The following is a 21,697-nucleotide window of genomic DNA, read 5'->3' as shown; positions in this document are numbered from 1 at the left end:
GAGGGCACTTTAGACGGCAAAAAGTCCGATTTCTCTCTCTTTGACATTATTCTTTTTTTAGCTTTTCGGAAAGTACACATAATGAGCTACCAAAAAAAGCAACAAAGACATCTTCTATACAGTTTATTTCTGATTTCTACTCTTATTTTTGATTAGCTCAAAAGGAGAGTTTTGTTTTACCTTACTTGTACTGAGAAACGTAGTTTTATTTAGTTTACCCAGAAAGAAGTCCGCTTGTGTCTTGACTTCTTTCAATGAGGTCCTTCACATACAGCCTCTACGCGCCGGACTACCTTATTACATGAAATTTTCGCGACACGTTAATTTCGCGATTTTTAGGTGCGCATATTTCGCGACACTTAAATTTCGCGATTTTGCGAAAACTTTGTATTTTGAATCACTTTAATTTCGCGTTTTTGAGTAAGACACAATTTACATTTTCTTTAAAAACGACTTCTTTAATGAAAAATAACATCAAAATTAAAATAAAAGCAAGGGTGGGACTAAATCTCGGCAATACTGTAGCTACAACAGAGCAGTTAATATCTACAAGTAGGTTATGCTTGTACGTGCATGAGTTAGGGACGGACCATTATTTTCTTGGAGGGGGGGGGGATGAAAAATTTTCCTCTGCAAAATTTTTTTTGTTTAGTTTATGCACCTCTGCAAACATTTTTTTCGAAATTCTAACTATTTTTTTGTTATACATATCGTGTTTGCAAACAATTTATTTTGTCTTTCAAAGCCGTGCAAACAATTTTTTTCAATATTTTTCATCCCCCCCCCCCTCCAAAAAAATAATGGTCCGTCCCTTATAGTTCTTGAGTCAATTGTCGACAATATCCATTTAGATTGATAATTCCTTCCTTCAGTGACACTATTAAAACTTATTTTTTTCTTAATTATTGACATAATGTGTCACTTAATTTTCGCGTTATGTTATGTTCGCGACACTTATTTTTTTGCGTCACTTTAATTTCGCGATTTTTTTGGAATCGCGAAATTCGCGAAATTAAAGTGTCGCGAAAATTTCTTGTAATAACCAGCCGACCGGACGGCATAACGTTGACACATCTTCTTTAGGGAAAGTTCCAAACGATCGCGCATACCCTAGACGTCTTAGACCAAACAGAAATTGATGTTTATAATGTGGTTCTTTATAAAAGAGTGCTAGCTGTTTGGTTGGTTAACAATGCTCCACAATGCAAAATTTCATTAAATAATAATATAATAATAATAACAAAAACAATATTTATAACTTAATTTCACATGATAATTACAAAAGTACACACATCGATAAAAGATTAAGAATTAAAAATCAGCTGGCATCCCTATATAAAAAAGTCAATAAAATGTCTGCAATAATAATAATAAATTATAATTTTTTGATAGAAATTTAAATTTTAAAATCAAGTTTTACAGTTAGTGAATATATAAAAAAAGGTATAAAAATACTGAACGTATTATTCTCGCTTCATATATAATTTGAGAGAACAATAATAAAAGCTGAATAAATATAATAACAATCTCGACAATAATAATAGCAATAATATTTTTTGCTTTTGAATAACTAAAAAAATTATGTAATAAAATTATGCTTAGTTATCTAAGTAAGAGAACTAACAATGTAAAAAAATTGAAAATGTTACCTTGATTAATTAAAACATAAAAAAAAACCTGTTCGCAATAAAATTTTAATTCTTTGAAATAAAAACTCCTTTGTAGCGTGCTGGTGTAGAAACAAAGAACTCAAAAAAATTAATTAAAAAAAATGTACAATACTTTCAGGGAACAGAGGTAGCTTTTGAATTTACCCTCCAGAACGATTTCAGCATCCCCGAAGACAGCCTGGACTTAGAATCCAACATTGTTTTGATTTGAAATGAAAAACAGGGAATTTTTCGTCGGCATTTTGACAAACCGGCCCATGTATTGGAATATTTGCAAAACAATCTACCACAGTCTTCCACAGAACGTTCAGCTGCAATATTATTACTGCAGCACCTTGACACCCACCCAATGCCTGATGTGGTGCGATGCTATACGCCTTATGTAGTTTCTCATGCTGTAGCATCGAACAAATGCTTATGTACTAGGCAGAAGCTACGCACTCACACAAAACCATTCATTGTATGTGAGCGCTATATATGTTTCTACAATAACGCATCTTTGAAGGCACCTGAAGAATAAGCATGACATCAACCTACCAAAGCAAAGAACACTGAATGTGCAACAAAAGCATAAACAGAAACTACCAGTGATTTTTTCAGCTAATGTAACTTATATATTATTGAAAAGTTATTCTCGGGGAAAACGCGCAAAAGAAGATTTATAACGTATGTTATGAAATTGTAAAAGTCAGTGACAAAGGGACAAGTTTCAATTAGCTGGTACATGGTGTAATAATATAACTTTGCAATAGAGCGGTTTTCACTTGAGTTTCGAAAGTAATTCGCGTTTGCATTGATTTTTTATTACTACGCTCAATCATTGATTTAAAACTTTCGCACCACTTTCTCAGCCAATCAGAAAACCAAAACCAATCGTGACTCGCTTGCGCACGTTTTCCCGCGCTTCGTGCCGGCTACATGTATTTGCTTCGAGTTTTGATTTGTTGACTGGATTGTCTGTGTTCTTTGTGATTGGCCAGGATGATTAATTTGGTTTTGGTTTTACGTTACTCAACTGAAAACTGCTCCATACAAGTTCAATTTGTAACATGCAACTACATATTTTTAATATAATAATTTTAATTATATTTGTTAATTGTATTTAGATTGTTTCTAGCTTAATTCTTATGCAATATGTCTTGTAGCTTAATGTAGGTCCACATCAGCCTCTGGCTACCTTTAATTTAACCTACTTATTAAATAAAGTAAGTATGTATGTAACAGTCAAGCCATCAAAAAGCAAAGGCGACTCGATAAGTTAAGGCGACGATCTGATCATTGGGCCAATTCGTTTTTGATAAACCTTGAACATACAATGTACATATGTTCATAAATACTTTAGACAATTAGTGACAAACGGATTTTCAACGAGCTCGTATAATGGTGATAACATTGCAGTTTCCTGCATTAAATAGTTAATCTATCTGTATTAAATAGTTAATCTATCTCAAGGTAACTTCTTTGAAATTTGGAGGCAATTTTTTAGCCCATGTATCTCCGTTAAGGAACTTGATAAAATTTGTTCAATATGCGATTCAAAACTATGTATTATTTATGTTGACATTTGTATTATTTATTAACTTGTGTAAGCAGTGCTTTCATTGCCAATGAATGTAATAAAAAAAACGAATTTACAAACGTATGTTTAATTTGATAATTAAACTTGGCACTTCTTTGGCACCAAATATTGTCTACCTTTTTTTCTCCTATAAGTGAGCTTTGAGAATCTTGCCATCGATCCCGGTACCACCCGTGCGCTCTACCATTCGAGACTACAGCTGCCTTGCCGCTGGCTTAGCTTGCTCTTTGTTTTGCATTCTTTTGCATTGAAAATAGTCAAAATAGCGAGGCTGTGAACCCGCAGTCAATCGGAGCATTAGAGTGAGTTCCCCAGCGAGAAAAGCGCGAACAAAGCCTGAGGTCAAAAACGGGAAGCGGTTTACAAAGTATAGCGTCAAAAAAAGAAAACTTTTCGCTTAATTAAACCTTTCTTGTTTGCTGGTTTGTTTGTAGTCCCCGTTTTTACCCATAGAAATACTACATGTACTTCCCTCCGTGAATTACCTCTGAGAGTGAAAATAGAGAAATAATATAAGAAAGTGCAGTGAAGTGAGCTCGACAAATACAAGGTATCGTTCCGTCCAAATCAAAGGGAGGGAAACAAACACGTGTCTATAATTTGAAAAACGAACGACAATTGCAATATCGTCATCTGGACACCATCCTCCTGTCCCCATATCCACATCTCATTTGAAAAAAAAGTGACCCAAAGTTGAAAGATGACGTTTTTCAGTAAATGACAAGACATACTCGGAAAAGAAATCCCTGTGTAAAACATCATCTCCCCGTCTTAAAACATGCCATCTTCGTTTCCACTATAACCTAAGTTGTTCAAGTCGATTGCCATCCAAGCCACGCACACAAAGCGCGCGCAAAAAAGAATGTGAGTAACCTGGGAACGACATGCTGTTCTATTGCGCGCGCTGTCGTGAAAACGCATTGTGACGCCCATTTCTCACTGCGCTCATTCCGCCGCGGAACGAACAAGGATGTTGCTGTACCCAAGAATAAACCAGCTCTTGGTGCAAGCATGAAGTTGGTATTGCGCTGTCAAATTATTTTAGTTCTTGGACAAAGTGCAAAACAATAAGGTAAGATTTTTCGAGTTGTTATCAAACCTCTTATTTTATTTTTTAGTCTTTCGCTTTTGAAAATTCGAGCCGAGTCCACTAGGGTTAATATACTTTTATTGTCGAAATTTTTACTTTATCAAAATCAAATATTGCAGTTTTAACTCAGAGTTAACACGATCCTGATGGATGATGAAGTACTAATTTCGTGCAGAAGTGCTAAGAGCGCATTTTTTTAGAACAGTTTCCCTGGATATCTCCGCGGCTCTAAGCGTGCGTGCTAACCGTGCGGTTCTATTACACGGGCGTTTCAACGGTACTTTATGCAGTTTTTACTGAAATGTGCCCTTTCAATCTGAATCAAGTTTTTGTTCACCACGCTGCACGCTGCTCGCTGCACGCTGCACGCTGCACGCTGCACGCTGCACGCTGCACGCTGCACGCTGGCTCTAGCAATGATAAGGAAAAGGGATGGCGTAAACTTTCCGGTGATGTTGCCCGGGTTGGAATCCCGGACTTGTTTCGAGGGTTTTTCATCGGGTACTCCGGTTTTCTTCCCGCTAAAAAAGCAAACACTTGTAAATCCCGACTTCATTTGGGAACTGTGGGCGAACAGCTACTCCGTCCTTGTGCTAATATTAGGGACTTTAAGATACCTGGACGGCTGACCTCGAGGACGGTGCGAGGACGGTAGAGTTTCAAACTCTCTTCTCCGTCCTCGACACGCTGGACGGAGCTGGACGGCAATGTGCGTGAAGCGGGCACGCGCATACAGGCTACACGCGATTACTCCGGTCAGCCGTCCTCGAGGTCGCCGTCCAGGTTCGCCAAATTCCCATTTATACTGTATACGTGACTCGCAGGCCTCGCGCTCTGGGTTGGGGAGGGAGGGGGTGTATAATAAGGAGTGATACCGGTTTACCGTGATTTGTTATTGTTGCCTATCGACATGGCCGCGACACCCTCGTTCCCAGGGTCTACTCCCTTGATGCGCTCTTTCTGGTTCGTAAGAGGTATAAGCGTTGGGAAGCGCAGGCTAATCATCGACATATTGGATATTCGCAGGACATTATTTCAGGGCAAAAGAAGAACGAACGGCAGGAGGATTCGACCCTCCGCTCGCGCGCCCCTGATATTGCCTGATAGGCGTTGAGGGAGTATTATGTGGAAATCAGTGTATTTTCCGAAAAGAAAACGATAAAAATGAAAGGCTCAGGATTCGGACCTACAAAAAGAAAAAGAAAACAAAAAAAACCTTAGCGGGATTCGAACCCCGCCCTCAGTCCCGAAGATCTGATTTGAGTTCGCGCCTTACCATTAGGCCACCAGCGCGCGCCGTGTGACGTCATTTCCGCCAGACACCATCACAATATATATATATATTTGACGTAAACTCCACACGAGATTTCATCCCGCCTGAGCCCTTTGAGGGACAATTACCCCCGCTCGCTCGGCCTTCGGCCTCGCTCGGAGGAACAACAGTTATAAAATCATTCCCAGAGAAATTTTGAGCTTCAAAAAAAAAAAAAAAAAAAAGTGACGGCAAATCAAAGGCTAGACTTGCCACAAGTCAACCTCGCGAGAATTAAGCGCGGTGCACTTATCGGCAAATTTTACATAGGTTTTTGATGTAGAGTTACCCAGTTATAGTAAATATATCTCCAAAGGATGAAAAAAGGAGGAAACGTCGTACAGAAATGGCGCCCGGGGGGGGGGGGTACCCAAAAAAGGTATGGTCGGGGAGGCTCCGCCCCGAGCTCTTACCCCTTACCCTTTTATATATCATTTTGTCAGAAATTTTACCCCTTTCGTATACCTTTCAATGAAAAAGGTACCCCTTTCATATACCTGAAAGTCATGGTATAGACTTAAAACATCGTTTTTTTTTTATTTTTCCCGTGCCCCCAAAAAAAAAAAAACCAAAAAATTGAAATTTTTCAAAAAATTTTAATTAAAGGCCCTTTCAAAAACCTAAAAAATGACAGATTTCCATACCCTTTCGTATACCTAAACTTGTGAAATCCCTACCCTTTTATATACCTGAAGCCTGAAAAAGGTACCCCTTTCGGGCGGAGCCTCCCCGTATAGGCCATTATAGGGAGTACCCCCGCCCCCCGGGTTTAGCCCCAAAACTGATTTTCCACTACAACCTAGGCTATCGGACCAAGGAAAATTATATTTCAGTTCCAAACTGACTTGCCCGAGAATAGGGCCACTGCTCTCTGCAGCCAAACAAGAGAATTCGCCTGAGAAAACAAGCAAACAAAATTGACCATTGATTTTACAAAACTTTATTTAGCAACAATTCTTATAAAATCCTCTACAGTACAAAATGGTGACAGCATAAAAAGCACCCAAATAACTCACTTTGCACTCACTTTTAGTTACTCTTTTATATATCAAAACTTCTGGAAAACAAATAAATAACGGGGTCTTATTATAAATAACGGATCAGCGGTCTTACTAAGACTGCGGCAGGCATATGAGCGCGCCGTTACAAACCCGTTCCCGGGTTTCCTCTCCGCCACGTCAGCGAAGAGAAGAAGAGGGCCTGGCACTCGGGTTACGCTGGTAAAAGCTGCTGTCAACATCAGCGAACTACTAACAGGGGTTCTCTGGTGATTGACATCGTCGAACCAAGCTGATTATAATAAGGTTCGGAGTAGATTTTCACTTGTAACTGACTTCTGAAATGAAAACGTGTTTTGCTAATGCGTAATATTTCTGTGGACTAAATTAACCAGCAAATCTCTCTCGCTCTCTTTGAGAGATGAAAACAAGCCAGCTTTCTGTTTTGCACCCACCAGTTATAAGCTCATGCACTCGACTACAACTTGCCCAGGCCTGGGAAACAATCTAAGACTGCCAGTAGCATCTTCACAAAATGCTAACTCCGCTTTTCAAACACACAAGAAGCGCTCGGTTTCCGCCTCAAAAACTAACAAGCACCCAAAGCTGTTAATACACCAACCATAATACGAGCCATTAACAAACATGTACACTTCATCACCTTGCTTATCGACTCTTGCATTTCCTGAAACATACCACAAGCCTTACGACATCAAAAAACCTGAATGGGGATAATGTTATTCGGAATCAAAAAACGCCATAAAAATTTTCTTAATTTGGTGCTTTTCTTCGTCTTGTCCTAACCGATCCTTTTCGTCATACTCAAACTTCCCAATATGAGTACAAACGGTTATCTCTTGGGTTAACCCTGCCACCAAAGAACACTAAAAAACAAAGAAGTTACAAAAGGAACCCCCTTCCCCGGGCTCTCTCTTTTTCGCCCTGGGGGGGGAGGAGAGGGGGGCCCTGGGAACAAGGTTGAAGGAAAGAAGTCATAAAAGGTGTCCACAACTGGCTAAACACAGCCCCACTCCACGATGAATGGTCAAAAAAAGGGATTAAGGGATAAACCAGGAAAGAAATATCGTTTGTGTGATGTTAAATTCCTTTAGTCGAGGTAGATAATCTGTCAAGGTAGCACTTGAAGCTTGTTAAAAGAAGTGACAGGATTAGAGCCCAAGAGTTCACCTTTTGAGAGTTTTTTCAAACAAAAAGCTTACTAAGAAAAACAATGTCAAACAAGTGCAATATGTCAAATCTGCAAGTCTCTGCACTGTTGAAGAGTAGACTGGTGCAGTTGGCGTTTTTCTCATTCTGAGGTGGGGGACCATGTCGATGACGCACTAGTCGGGTTCCAGATGCTGCTTCCAAGGAGAGGATCAAATGCTGGCGTGGAATCTTGGTTCGGCTGTGGCTGTACTGGGTAGGTGACAAATGAAGCCCCAGAAGAGGTGGGTAGGGTCTCTGTAGTGGAGGCTGCCCCAAGGTATCCACTGCCCCAGATGGTGGACACGTCTGGTGGTGGTGTCCAGGTCACCTCTTGGGTGCTGAATGGGGACTCGGGTCCAGCTCCTGCTCCTGCTCCTGCTCCAGACCAGTCTGGCATCTGACTAAACAGTGCATCAACGGCAGTTGCTTCAGAACTTCCAATCTGTCCAGGAGCTGTAGCAGGGGGATGGGGTGAGTATATGGACCATCCATCGCTGTCCAGGGGGGAGTTACCCACATCCCAGATCTCAGCCATAGTCTTGTTACTGGTCACCACACCGCCATTGGTATTGCTGGCATCCAGGAAGTTCACCCAGTTGTTGGAAAGTCGTGTGTTCTTCCCAGGAAACTGCTCGTCTGCAGCACGAGAAGAAGAGCTAAACAGACTGTCAGGGTTGTTATACCCCTGTTCGTTACTGCTCCACAAGGAGGGATGCCCACCAGGGTAGCCTCTACTGCGGGTAGCGCCACTGTCAGATAGCCCCAAGTCACTCAGGTCAAACGGACGAACCTTTTCTTCTCCTTGAGATCCTTGCTTCTTCAAACCACTACGGGTGAATGGCTGACCCTCCTGCAGAGATGGTCTGTGTGGAGGCAGATATTGAGAGGGCACTGCAGGTCGCTCTCCAACTGGGCTACGTGGTGATGTGGGGGAGTCTGAAGGTAAGGTCCAAGGGCCTCGCCTTAGGCTTGATAAGCCAAGGTCATCACCAGCTTTACCAGACTTCCTAGAACCTAAGAAACGGTAAAAATAATTCACATATAACGAAAAACGATTGGACAATCCGTCATAAATACTGGCAATTTCTATAGCTCCTTTGGTGTTCGTATTAACGGGGTTTGGCAGTTCTTCAATAAGGGTCCACATCTTGACTCTCAAAGAACTTTTGTCGGCTTGAGAAAATGTCATGACCTAATCTGTTCCTCGAGTTCCCTGTTTCCAAAAAAAAAAAACTGACCAAGATGACTTTAGGTGATCTTACTCTTTCCATGTGGGTTTCAGTAAAATCCTACATCAAAATATAGTTACCCCATGAACACAGTTTGTGACTTGAAGAACTAGCAAGATAAGGCCCATTACTTCCCCAGTAACTGGCTACTTAAGACTTACCTACTGAAGGCCAAGACGGCCCAGCCCCACCCTCAAGGGGTGCTGATTTGGTACTCTTGACACGCGTCTTGTTTCCCTTCAACACCGCTGGCTTCACTTGCTCCACGCCATTTGAACTATCGCTGCTGACAATGCTACTGTAGCTGCTGCTTCGGCTGCTGCCACTCAACATAGTGGGAGAGGTGGGAGGTGGTGAATCTGACAGAACAGGCGCCAGGGCAGAAGTCTTGGTGTACGCCTTCCTCTTGTTCAGCTCCTGCTCGTCAAAGTTGTTCTCCTTCGAGGAAGCTTGCATGTTCTTGCCCAGAGCCAGTGACATGACAGCAGCGGCGATGGCATGGGGCGATGTTGGCCCAGGATGGCGTAATTCGCTCTGCTTTCCACCGTCAGGGCTATTAGCGTTGCTTTGACTCTTGCTGGAGTGTCCATTTTTCTGGTTGTGACCTTTTGCTGGAACCTCCAAGCTCTTCGGTCTCGCAGATCCGTTCGCTGCTTGCCCTTCGCCTTTCCTTGACTTGGCATTGTCTGTTGCTGTGTGGCTTTTACGACCCTTTCCTCTGTCCTTACAAGTCTCACCCGACTCGCCCACAGCAGCTGCTGTATGACTCGCAGGCTTGGCTGCACTGCCATGCTGCTGTTCTCTGAGGTGAGCCAGTTGTGCATCAGTTGGTAGGCTACCTTGCCTTGTCCTGTTTGTCTCTTTTAAAGGCTGTTGAATCCTAACTTCTGGCACAGATTTGTCCGATGATCCATCACTGCAGCTGTCATCTGATAAAGCCCCTTCCTCGTCCTTGCTCTTCACTGCTGTTGTTTCTTTACTCTTTACTTTCTTGTCCTTTTCCTCTCTCTTGTTGATAGCTTTGGTTTTTCGTTTCTGCTTTCCTTTTGGCTCCTTGCTGTCTTTAGAGTCCCTTTTAGGCGCCGACTCGCACCTATTTGGAACTACTACACTGATGATCTCATCGTTTATACCTTCGGGTGTTGATTTGTTCTTATCTTCAGCTTTTCTACTCTCTTCAAACGCTCTCTGTTCGTTTCTCTTTGGTTCAGCGACCTTCCGAGTTGTATTTCCAGTCGTGTCCGATGTGCTTTTACCGCGACTGTCTGCAGTGGTTTTAGATTTGCTGTCTTTTCCACCAGAACACGTTTTACTTTCAAGGGGAAGGCTAGACGCTCTAGTGACTCGAGGTTCCGTGTTTTCCGCCGTGTTCGTCTGTGTCTTTACAGGCATTTCAGTCCTTGTATTTCGATTACGTGATCCGTTATCGTGTCGTGTTGTGCTGGCTGTGACATTTTTTATATTATTATTTGTTGGTAAATTATTCGCTAAGCTCCCAGTCATATTATCGCTGTTTGAAGTCGGTCTGTCGGGTGTTACAGGCGTCGTTTCTCTGCTGCTGTTGTCTCGCTGTGGTTCTCTTCTGCTTCTCTTTTGTCCAACTGTCGGTTCTTCTCTGACGGCAACTCTGCAGACACAACACAGAAAAATAAATAAAAACATTAAAAATAGATTTACGATTTCCACTTCTATAACCGAGATCTCGACTTTATATCCAGTGCTTGGCAGCTTATATAACGAGATTTTGATAATAAACGGCATGCAGTGCATGCACAGGCGATGACGTTTCCCAAGGGGGTCTTAACTAATTGTCAGTAAAAATAACGTAATTAAAAAAAGTAGCTGACAACGTCGTGCTGTGATTGTTCAACATTGAGTATCTTGTGTGGACATTCAAAACGATATTCATACTTCTCGCGAGCGACACGCAAGGTCAAGCGTTTCCATTGCATTAGTTGTGGTGATCATGTCTGTCCACTGATTCCTACTCAATACGTCGTGTATGTCTCTTTTGTTCTCCTTTCTCTTTCCAGGAGTATTGCTTCATTTTTTTAGCGTTCTGTATTCGTTCTTATCCTATTGCGTCGCGCAAAATGGTCTTCTTTCCCATTCTTTCGTTTCATTGAGTATTATCTCCTGTCCTCCCCAATAAGGCGATTTGTCATCGCCTAAAAATGCAAAGATCTAGATAGATAGATAACTTTATTTCATTCGGGTTGATGACGCTGATTAGGCCTCTAGAAGAGTTTTTTTGGTTTTTTGTTTTTCGAACAAGAAAGATCTCGACTTACAACACGAGACCTTGATTGATAGCTCGTTTTCTTGACTTGTAACTCGAGATCTTGCTTACAACGCGAGATCTCGACTTAAAACACAGTCCCATGAGCTGATTCGGATCTCGCTAAACCACCCTATAAAAATAGATCGAGTAACATATTAAGATCTCGTCAATGCGATCTCACTCACTCATTCTTACAAAAAATCTTTACTAAAGCGCGAGATTGACAAATAACACAAGACCTCGACTTGAAACGCGAGATCTCAACTTGTACCTCGAAATTCGTTTATTACATAAAATCTTTGCTTACAACGCGAGACCTCAACTTACTAATGCGAGATTTTTTGTAAGTGCACGCAAGTTGTCAAAAAAAGCCATTTCAATGCTACTGCGCGCGCTGCCATTCCGTATTTGAAGCAAACAGCAAGACGCACGTTGACTTGCGTTGGGTGGCCAAACCATGAAAAACTTGCGTTGACGTAAGTGCAAATTTGATCTCGATCAAAGTGAACGCAAGTGCATGCCAAACGGAGACACAAGTGGACGCAAGTTGAAAACTAGCGTCTACTCGCGTCTTCGTTAGCCAGGCCTTTTGTTGTTGTTTTTTTTTTTTATTCTTAACCTGTCTGCTTGTCAATGTTTTAATATATAAAATATTAAAATTTAATGTTGATCGAAACTCACTTGTGTTTCTTGACTCCAGCGATGGCATTCAAATCAAATATTGGTCCTCGTTCTTCCTCTTTCATCTGTAACAGTTGCATTTCTGGATGCGAAAGAAACACGAGCCTGCGCGCCTCAGCGTAAGCGGCAATTACCACCGCTAAGAAGACCACACCCATGAGTACCACGGCGACCCCTTGAACGACTGGTTCCCAGGAATTCCGGCCAAGAGCCGTTGAACACAGGGGGAGGAGGTGAGTAGGAATTGTCGCTACCAGCGTGAACTCCATGACACGACCGAGAGTAGTTTTCACTTCTAGCTTGCGAGTTACTCTAGACATTGAAAAATCTGGTGTAAACCTGAAACCAAAACAACAAACATAAGTCAGATAACAATGACACACTCAATCTTAACAAAACTACGGCACGAATAGAGGCAATGTTATAAGGATTTGCAACCGTCGATTTGTTTTGACTTTTAAAGTGTGACCACGAAAAACTCGCTCGCAGACGGCACGGGGTAACACGCTCGTTCGACGCTTATCGCAAAGCGCGCGATAACGCAAACAACCACCACCAGTGCGGGAGAAGGCTTCTCCCGCCCTGACCACCACCAAACAAACAAACTACGCTATGGTTTTGTTTTGTCGTTACCAAGCTTAATTTCACTGTTTCTCAACACGGTAAACATATCCATGCCCCTAAATGCCAGTTTCCTAACGTCAAAGACTGCTTTCTTTGAGTAACAAATTGAAATTTGCTGTCCGAAATTTTGCAAAGGTGTAGGGAATGAATACCTCCCGCAGCAATAGGGACAGATTTTGGCTTTATAAATCGACTTGTTTGATACGCAAGATATTAGATTCGAATAGCCTAACTGAGCGTAGAACATTTGGATTCTTTTTTTTCTCGACTGTTTAGTTTTCTTGCAAGCGTTTTTATTTTGCATGTACATACTCTCGAAAAGCTTGAAACGGGCTAAAAACTACAGTAAAATTTTCAAACACGACTCACGTGATCTCTATCTTCCTCGATGTATTTGGTTTGAGGATGAAAGACTTGCAGTTCATGATTTTGAAGCCATATCCTTCACATTCGTATCCATTTATACTGAGAGAGCTGATAAACATTGCCAGCTGACCAGGATTTGTCGCTGTGACTGTCTTCATTACTGATAAGGAGGGAAGCGAGCGGGAACGAGGTGCTGCTTCTAATTAAAATACATAAATTAATTAATATTTAGTATGTAATAATATTGGACAAATTGAAAACAGAATTACATGTGTAGCAAAGCTGCCGCATGTGTTAAATTTCAACCGTTTTAAGAGTTCTGTAAGTTCGATCAATGTTTTAAATACAAATATCAGCGCAAAACAACGTTTCAACATCTTCAGGATGTCATTACCAAGTGAAAGGCGTTGTTTGAAAAAAACGTTGACCTGTGAAAAGCAAAAATCATAAACGATGCGACCCAAATGTTTGCTGGGAAATCGGAAAAAATAATCACCGTCTGTGGCAAAATTAACATTATTATACGACAGGTTGCTTCAATCACGCTCTTAAGGCTCCAAACGAACCGAAAACATCGTGATTAATAATAAACGGAATATCACTCAGCTTGCCAATGCTGTTAACCGAGAATGCCATTAGGTCTTATCGTTCCATGGTTAATGCTTTACACAGGCTCAACATTTCTTCAATCAGGCATAGTCACCTTTTCTTGTCACTTTTCATATTAGTCATCTTACGTGCATAATTGTAGATCTCACGCGATAATGACATCCTAAAGATGTCGAAACGTTGTATTTTATTAGCCCCCCCCTCCCCCCGGCTCCCCCCCCCCCCCCCCCCCCCAGGGAGAGAGAGACCTTTGGAACGAGGTTGCGCTGATCTTTGTATTGAAAATATATCCACAAGCTTTGCTTAGTTCATCAATGTTGTTCTTAATTTTAAGTCTGTCGATGAAACCCTGCTGTGTCACAATCCAAATGAAAGCTATTGAGCAGTACTTTCATGTGGTACTGTTTATTATGCTTTAACTGTGCTTTACAAGGTGGTTCTACATGTACACCTAACTTGCAAGCCTGTGGAGGAAACCCTAGTGCGTGAATATTCAAATTAACCCCAAAAAAAAAAAAAAAAAAAATTTTTTTTCTCGTTAATTTATTGTCAAAATAAAAAAATTTAATTTTTATTATTTTCGCACTCGTGCTCGACTTTCAGCGGAATCCGTCTTAAAGCTGCCGAGCTGTACCTTCGAGTGGTGCTGATAAACTACAAAGTTCTGAAATTAAATTTCAAGCCTTTTTTTTATGTGCAGTTTGGCACTCTTGGGGAGTAAAAGAGTGACTTACTGTGACAATCCACTAACTGACTTGGCTTAATCTCAAACAATAAAGTACTGTGGGCACCAGGCCTCTTGCCATTCAGAGTGAACTCGCCCCGGGCTCCTTGTCCCTGGACCACTATTCCATCTAAAACTGTCAGATTGTTTCTGAAAACAGAAATGTTTCAAATGAGCAAAGAAGGAAAGCTACAAATCAGTCACTGTTGTTTTCCTCGCTAGTTTTCTTATTAAAAAGCAACACTGAATTGTTATTGCGTTATAAGAGCAATTTTCAATTGCCGTGAAATCAAAACCAAAGTTTTCGTTCCGGACAATCCACTGAACCAATCAAAATAAAGCAAATACACGTAGACGGCATGAAGCGCGGGAAAACGTGTGTGAGCGAGTCACGATTGGTTTTGCTTTTACTTCTGATTGGCTGTGAAAATGGCACGAGTGTGTTAAGTCAATCACTAAGCGTACTACTGCAAAACCAAAGAAATGCTAATTACTTTCGGTACTCAAGTGAAAAACGCTCTAGATTTGACAAAAAGAAAAAAACACTGCCCCAAACTGGATCATCATCATCATCATCAATCCTTTAAACGCCCAGTGGCGCATAGGGCATCAACAAGTCGCCTCCATTCTTGTCGGTCCTTTGCAGCCGCGGCTTGCCCCCAGGTCAGATTAGGGCCTGCTGCTTCTGCAGTTCTTCTCCAGGTGGATTTTGGACGGCCTCTTTTTTTACCCTCTGGTGTCCATCTGAGAGCAACTTTAGAAATGCTGGTAGATTCTCTACGGAGCACCCAACTCCATCCCAACTCTCAAACTGGATACAACAGCATAAATGTCATTCTGTGGTTTCCGGTGTAGCATATAGGTCCAACCTACTCTGTATAGTATCTCTATAGCAATTACATCGAGAGCAACTGGGTGGGGAATTTTTGATCCATAGCAAGTCCCCCCTTCCAGATCCCAAGTATTTTGTCAAGTTAACTCAAAAAATTGTGAGGTCAAGTAGGAATCCAGTAGGAGTACATCACACAGTCATCTGGCAGTACATGAATTTAGAACGTACATGTATGTAGTTACCAAAACTGGCTGCTTTACTTTTAGTTTGCAGACAAGTACAGAAGAGAATCCTACCTAATGAGAATCACAGAAGTTTTGAGTCGTTCGTCCTTTGGTTGAAACTGTACAGGAATCTTGACAATAGAGCGTGGCTTGAGAACGGTAACCATTGTGCCAGGAGTGTGAACTATTTCTTTATTTGATATGGCTGAATCATCCTGAAAAGCAAACAAAGAAGTTTGTATCAATTCATTATGCCACAGCATCCTGACGTTCCTTCAAAGTATCAATTTTCCCTGACTCAAAATGAAATTCAGAATTCCGACTTTTTCCTGACTTTCATTTAAAAAAAAAAAATAAAAAGAATTTTATTTTTCCCTGACCATTGCCTGATCATGTTAGCGTATACGGTATTTCACCGCGGTCAAACGTCTCGGGCAGCTTTTCTTTCTATTTCGGCGTTTTTTGTTCGTATTGAAGTGTTAGTACGAGCAAGGATAGATAAAAATAGTTGCCGAGTGAAAGCATAATCCCATTACCTCGGGTAAACAAGTGTTATTACTTTTTAAATGTTTCGCATCCGAACCAAAGGTGTTCTGACAAATGGCGCCGACAAGTCCGCATATCGCTATTTTCAAACATTTTTTTTTATACAAAAAAAAATAAAAATAAACTTTTTAATTTATTTAAAAAAAAAATTATTTTTTTTCTTTTTTTATTTTTTTTATATTTTTTTTGTTTTTCCGCGGTGGAATACGGTATAATATAGCCAAAAAGCAGAATGTGACCACCTATTTTTTTTTTCAACTGTTGCTGGTGACGATGATGCTGTCGACAATAAAAACTAACAAACCCCTCTGTGTTTTTCTTTTTGTTTTTGTCCATTTCATTGCACAATTACAGCACCCAGTTGTGACACCATAATCTATTTTTTATTATGGGCATTTCTCATAACACCCCATATGGGTACACCTTGTTACATACCCATCTTATGTACCGTATGCACCCACTTTGTGAAACCGTATTGATTCATCTTGCGACAAGACTGCACTATTAGGCATTTCATTATTTAGGAAAAGCATATTCACTTTCTGGTTTTCAATTCAGATAATGCCCTCCATACCTCCTCTGAGGGAATTGAGAAACTACCATCATCTGGATCAAATCCATAAGCTTCTGTATCAAACCTGGAACAAACAGGCATAGCCAGAAGTCAGTGCAATACAAATGTTCTTACTTTCTGCAATGCACTTTTAACCAGGATTGAACGCACCTACTCAATAAGTGACCTACTTACTGCATTTCAGTCTCAATCAATTTATCGCATCATTAAGTTTGCCAAGACAAATTTCTGGTTGTTGTACAAAACCTACTTATTCCTCACCTATCAGCTAACAGATCCCATGCACCTTGAGGGTACAGAGAGAACGGGACAATCTGAGCCATGACCGGCACGTCAGCAGGATTCTCCAGTGTGAAGAATTTGATGGAGAAGTTCCCAAGGTGCGTCAGAGGAAACTTAACAGGTTTGTCTGAAGAAAATGACGGCCATGAAAGACTTGCCTGTGCTGGGATTTGAAACCCTTTTACAACGTCTGTATCTATTATAAAAGATATATTTAATCTGCAACAAAGAGCAAGAAATAACATTAGGAACAGAGGGATACACTAACAATAGACGGATCGAAACTACAAATGATGACAAACTTTACACGAGTCTACAGCCAATAACATCACGGCAACTGACAATCCTTCAACGGACCAGACTTATAACATCATCGACTGACAACAACTTTTCACTTACTCTGGTGCTTCCGCCGGTTGTCGAAACGTCAGTCACCAACAACATTCTTCTCAGAACTACTCTCACCCGGACGATCACCTATACAACTAATGATACTCCTGGGTTCAAACCATTTCCTTTAGAGGGATTATAATCACAAATTTTAAAAACACGAAACTGCTTTTTTGCGCCTAGTGTATAAAACCTGAAGGAAAATCCATTACAGACATAATAAACACAAGTTGAATGGTTGAGGATGAACATGAAATAATTATCTCATGTGGCCCAGGTTCAATTCCCAGACCCGGCGTCATATGTGGGTTGGGATTGTTGCTGGTTCTTCTCCTTGCTCCAAGGGTTTTTCTCTGGGATCTCTGGTTTTCCTCCCTCCACAAAAACCACATTTCTAAAATTCCAATTTGATCGGGAATCCAAGGACCACAGGTTTGTCAGTTGAAAGACTGTTATGTGCAACCCTCGTGAAACAAAGTTGATTTATTTGATTTAATTATTTTGTAGTAAAACAAGGGAACAACAACAAAAAAAGAAAATGGCGCGAGATTTTTAAGCCAATCACTAAGCGTAGTAATGCAACACCAAAGCAAACGCAATTAACTTTCGACACTCAAGTGAAAACCGCTCTAAACTGTAACGTGATTATAAAGAACTTACTTATTTTTTCCCGCTCGTTCTAAGGAAGAGAACAACTTCTGATTCTTTTCTATGAACTGACTATCAATTTCCCCAATGTTGGAAGGCAAGGAAAAACTTGACAACCACTGGTCGCCTGCAAACACAATCAAATACACATTCTCCTTACTCGTCTAAGCGATTAGTTATAGCACGAGTTGGGAGATTTTAACTAAATTTCACAGGAATTTCTCTTTGGTGATTATTTGCTTTTTCCATTTTTCTTATGATAGGTCACATGAAAAAAGCAAATTACAGTGGAACCTCGATTTAACGAACCTCTAGATAGCGAAGTCCTTGATATAATGAACAACATTTTTTGCCCCAGTAATAGTAACATGTATGAGAAAGTATCTCGATGTAACGAAACCTCGTTATAGCAAACAAATTTTGCCAGTCCCTTGGCCCTTCGTTATATCAAGGTTCCACTGTATCACCAAAGTCAGGCTATGACTGAATATGTCTCATATATTTAAAAAGCAATGTAAGACTGGCTATAGCCTTATTAGCTTTTCTTGAAAAGAGTGTGAACTCCTGATGTCACTTAGCCAGGGATTGAAAAAAGTCCCTTCCAGTCGTCCGGGACAAGTGGAAATTTCTGCTGGGTAAGGTAACTTGCCATTCTCACTTGCCAGATGGGCAGGAGCACAAGAAAGTTCTCTGAGGACTAAATCATATAAAACAGCCCTCCAAGTTTATTTTTCCTTAGCCATTTGGCCACCAACTGCTCAAGTTTGGTCGCCAGTGAAAAATTTTGGTCGCTAAATTAAGCTCACGCTTTCAATCCTTCTTCTCAATATGAGACGCCAGGCTGGCGACTTTGGTTCCAAATTAGTCGCCAGCTCCAAAATTTTAGTCGTCATGGTGACTAAAACGGTCTTAACTTGGAGGGTTGTAGAAGTAAGCTGAGATAAGTATGCAGCTGCATCCCAGGGTAAGAACAATTTGAGAGCTGCTTGTCCCAAGGTCAAGGGAATTCATGTTTTTTTCCAGCCTTGTTTGCAGTGTCAGAAGACCAATAAGGTATATTTAATTTAAACATATCTTACTTTCATATATTCCTGTATAGCATTGATTGTTGCAGCCTTTTAATGGATCATAAAATATCTGTCCAACCTAAAATAAAAAGAAAGCAAATATTAACAGTTTTAATAACAACGTAAGTATTGGTATTGTTTTTTTTAATACTGCTAGTCATGAAGTGGAACAATACTGCATGACTATCAGGTCAAGGGGACCTTTTTTAAAAACTTTCAACAGCAAGAATAGACGCAAGTTAGCACGACATTTGCTTCATGGAGACAGAAGATCTCATTAATTTGTACACATCTAAGCAGCACATTTAATCAGAACTTCAGCTCTTAGCCCTTAAAATTACATGGTAAACATTTGACTATAAGTTAAATATCATTGCCAGTAATTTTATCTATCATTTTAGGCATGTTAGAGCACAAACCTGAACTTTCTCATTTGGAAGTAATTGCATCTCAGAACTCACAGGCTCAAATGAAAATTGATCATTTAAAGGGTAAGGCTTGACTGACACAAGCTTCAAAGTATTGGAGAAGGAACTAAGCAGCGTGAGAGTGTGATTCACAATTTGACCCTGAAAGGCAAAACAAGGTAATATTAATGCAAAAATATTCATTCAAGGCCACATACCGTATTTACTCAAATAAGCGCCGCCCCCAAATAAGCGCCACCCTCAAATAAGCGCCGAATTTGGGACAAAAAAGTTAATAGCGCCGCCCCCAAATAAGTGCCGCAGTCCCGATGCGGCGCTTATTCTGGGATTCTGTTCAAATGAAAACAGCACTACAAAGCAATTCTTAAACAAACTTGTACATTTACTTCCATCTTAAGTGATGTTTTGCAGTTCAAAGTGATTGCTTTACCGCTCCCCATGTTTTCTTTTCAACATTCTTACAATACGTAGTTCTGTAAATGTTGTGGGCTGCGACTTTGCCAGGACAGCTAGCCACTTATCTCTTCAGCAGACGAATACTGAGGACGCTATTTTCAATTACTGTAAAAGATAGATTCTTTGTGGTGTCCAAATTTTAAATAAGCACCGCCCTCAAATAACTGCCGCCCTCGAATGGCGCCGCACTTGTGGCGCGAAAAATTTAATAGCGCCGCGGCGCTTATTCGAGTAAATACGGTACATTAGTGAAAAAAATCCCTTCTCCAAGGGGAGTTGAAATCATGACTTTTCATGTTTTGGTTGAAAAGTAGATTGTGTTGCTGATTGACTATTATTTTTATTCTAATTAAATTAATGCAATCTAAACTAACTGTAAAGGAAGTCTATGCTCAATAATTTTAGCAGACTACACTATAAGATAAAGAAAATAAAACTGTTTTTACATGATCAAGGAAAGTTTAACTGAAAGGAAACTTAACAGGCAAATGACATACAAGAATTAGGAATTGTAACTAGAAAGGCTTTTGCCATGGGTATTCTGTACTTTAAGTAAATAAAAAGTTGTCTACTTACTGGAAATCCAGGTTGAAAGACTATTGATGCTGGAGAAGAAACTATCTTTCCATCCATAGACTTTAAGTGAAGCGGAATATGAAGAGTCTGCAAAATAATGATTCAAATCAATAAAAGCAAAATTCTTTTCAATCTCCCTTGACTTAAAGTCTGTGTACCAGCCTAGTGGCCCATCAGGCCAGAGCTTATCCCGGTTTCTGTGGCCCGAAGCAACTAGGGGTATTTTTACTCCCCCCTAGATGGGATGCTAGTCCACTGCAGGGTTAACCCTAGCATAAGATTCACCGGTACCCATTTATACACCTGGGTGAAGAGAGGCACTATGAGAGTGAAGTGTCTTGCCCAAGAACACAACGCAGTGACCCCGGTCAGGGCTTGAACGCAAATGCTTGACTTGGCCTCTCAATAGTTGCCCAACCTTAAATGGAAAACCATCACTTTCATTTGAAAGTGGGACAGGCACCCAAGGGGGGGGGGGGGTACTCCCTATAATGGCCTATGGGAGGCTCCGCCCGGGGATCCTTTTCAGGCTTCAGGTATACAGGGTAGGGATTTCTGAGTGGTATTGGGGTGGAAATCTGTATTTAGGTTAAAAGGGCCTTTTAAAAAATTTCGAACACGCTGAGCCTGTATATAACGCTCATAAAAGAAAAGTCGTCCACGCCTCGTACATTGTATTGAAGGGGTACCTTTTTAGTGGGTATCGGGGGTACCATTTCTGTCAAAATGGTATATAAAGGGTAAGGGGTTAGAACTCGGGGCGGAGCCTCCCCGTATAATTTTTTTTGGATTACAGGCATTCTCCACTTACACATCTAAGGGTAAAACCTCTTCTCTACTCACCTCATAATCTGTTTCCATTTCTATTTCTCCAATGTACTGACCCTCTCTCTTGGGAACAGAAACCTCCACACTAAAATATGTTACATAACCAGGCTTGATAGACACCTGAAAGTCAAGGACAATATCACAAGTTTAAACAGTAATACAAACAAAAATATTATTAAAAAATAACTTCCTAGAATGTAAAAATAACAAATCTTACAAATACTGGTTGAAATATTACCTTGCTATCTTCTGCCTGGTCATTCAGTGGCAGATCAGCAGCACTGGACTGGCTGTTATTCCCTTTAGATTGCTTGCTTTCATTATTAGATCTGATTTCTAATAGTTTAATTCTTGCAAACTGAAGATTACATTCTATTCTGTAGATAGTGACCTGTGGAATATACAGACATTTCTCATTTAACATGTCTGCTTTGAGGCTGTTCAGCATATTAGTTGTAAATAATTACAATTGAT

General features: G+C 40.6%; 1 protein-coding gene and 1 long non-coding RNA gene across 2 annotated transcripts in view; one reads left to right on the top strand and one right to left on the bottom strand.

Annotated features, from left to right (window-relative positions):
- The first annotated feature begins 4,186 nt into the window (after nt 1-4,186).
- LOC144654890 (uncharacterized) lies at nt 4,187-15,603 on the top strand. Its single transcript, XR_013571011.1, has 3 exons — nt 4,187-4,321; nt 12,069-12,282; nt 15,471-15,603. It is a non-coding gene; the product is annotated as an uncharacterized LOC144654890 (long non-coding RNA).
- LOC144654850 (transmembrane protein 131-like) overlaps nt 7,579-21,697 on the bottom strand; it is a 29,149-nt gene continuing 15,030 nt past the window's right edge. The window contains exons 18-31 of the mRNA XM_078515071.1: nt 21,462-21,614; nt 21,239-21,343; nt 20,396-20,482; nt 19,355-19,504; nt 18,948-19,014; nt 17,881-17,995; nt 16,810-17,049; nt 16,549-16,612; nt 15,501-15,643; nt 14,383-14,522; nt 13,043-13,238; nt 12,050-12,388; nt 9,249-10,714; nt 7,579-8,872 (exon numbers count right to left, since the gene is read on the bottom strand). Coding sequence (XP_078371197.1) covers nt 7,959-8,872; nt 9,249-10,714; nt 12,050-12,388; nt 13,043-13,238; nt 14,383-14,522; nt 15,501-15,643; nt 16,549-16,612; nt 16,810-17,049; nt 17,881-17,995; nt 18,948-19,014; nt 19,355-19,504; nt 20,396-20,482; nt 21,239-21,343; nt 21,462-21,614 — 4,179 coding nt within the window. The 3' untranslated portion in view covers nt 7,579-7,958. The remainder of the gene's footprint in view (nt 8,873-9,248; nt 10,715-12,049; nt 12,389-13,042; nt 13,239-14,382; nt 14,523-15,500; nt 15,644-16,548; nt 16,613-16,809; nt 17,050-17,880; nt 17,996-18,947; nt 19,015-19,354; nt 19,505-20,395; nt 20,483-21,238; nt 21,344-21,461; nt 21,615-21,697) is intronic.

Source organism: Oculina patagonica, chromosome 5, assembly GCF_052425735.1.
Source record: "Oculina patagonica isolate OP01 chromosome 5, crgOcupat, whole genome shotgun sequence".
Taxonomy (NCBI): domain Eukaryota; kingdom Metazoa; phylum Cnidaria; class Anthozoa; order Scleractinia; family Oculinidae; genus Oculina; species Oculina patagonica.
The sequence above is the reverse complement of the archived record's forward strand: the minus strand, read 5'-3'. Positions and strand labels throughout refer to the sequence as shown.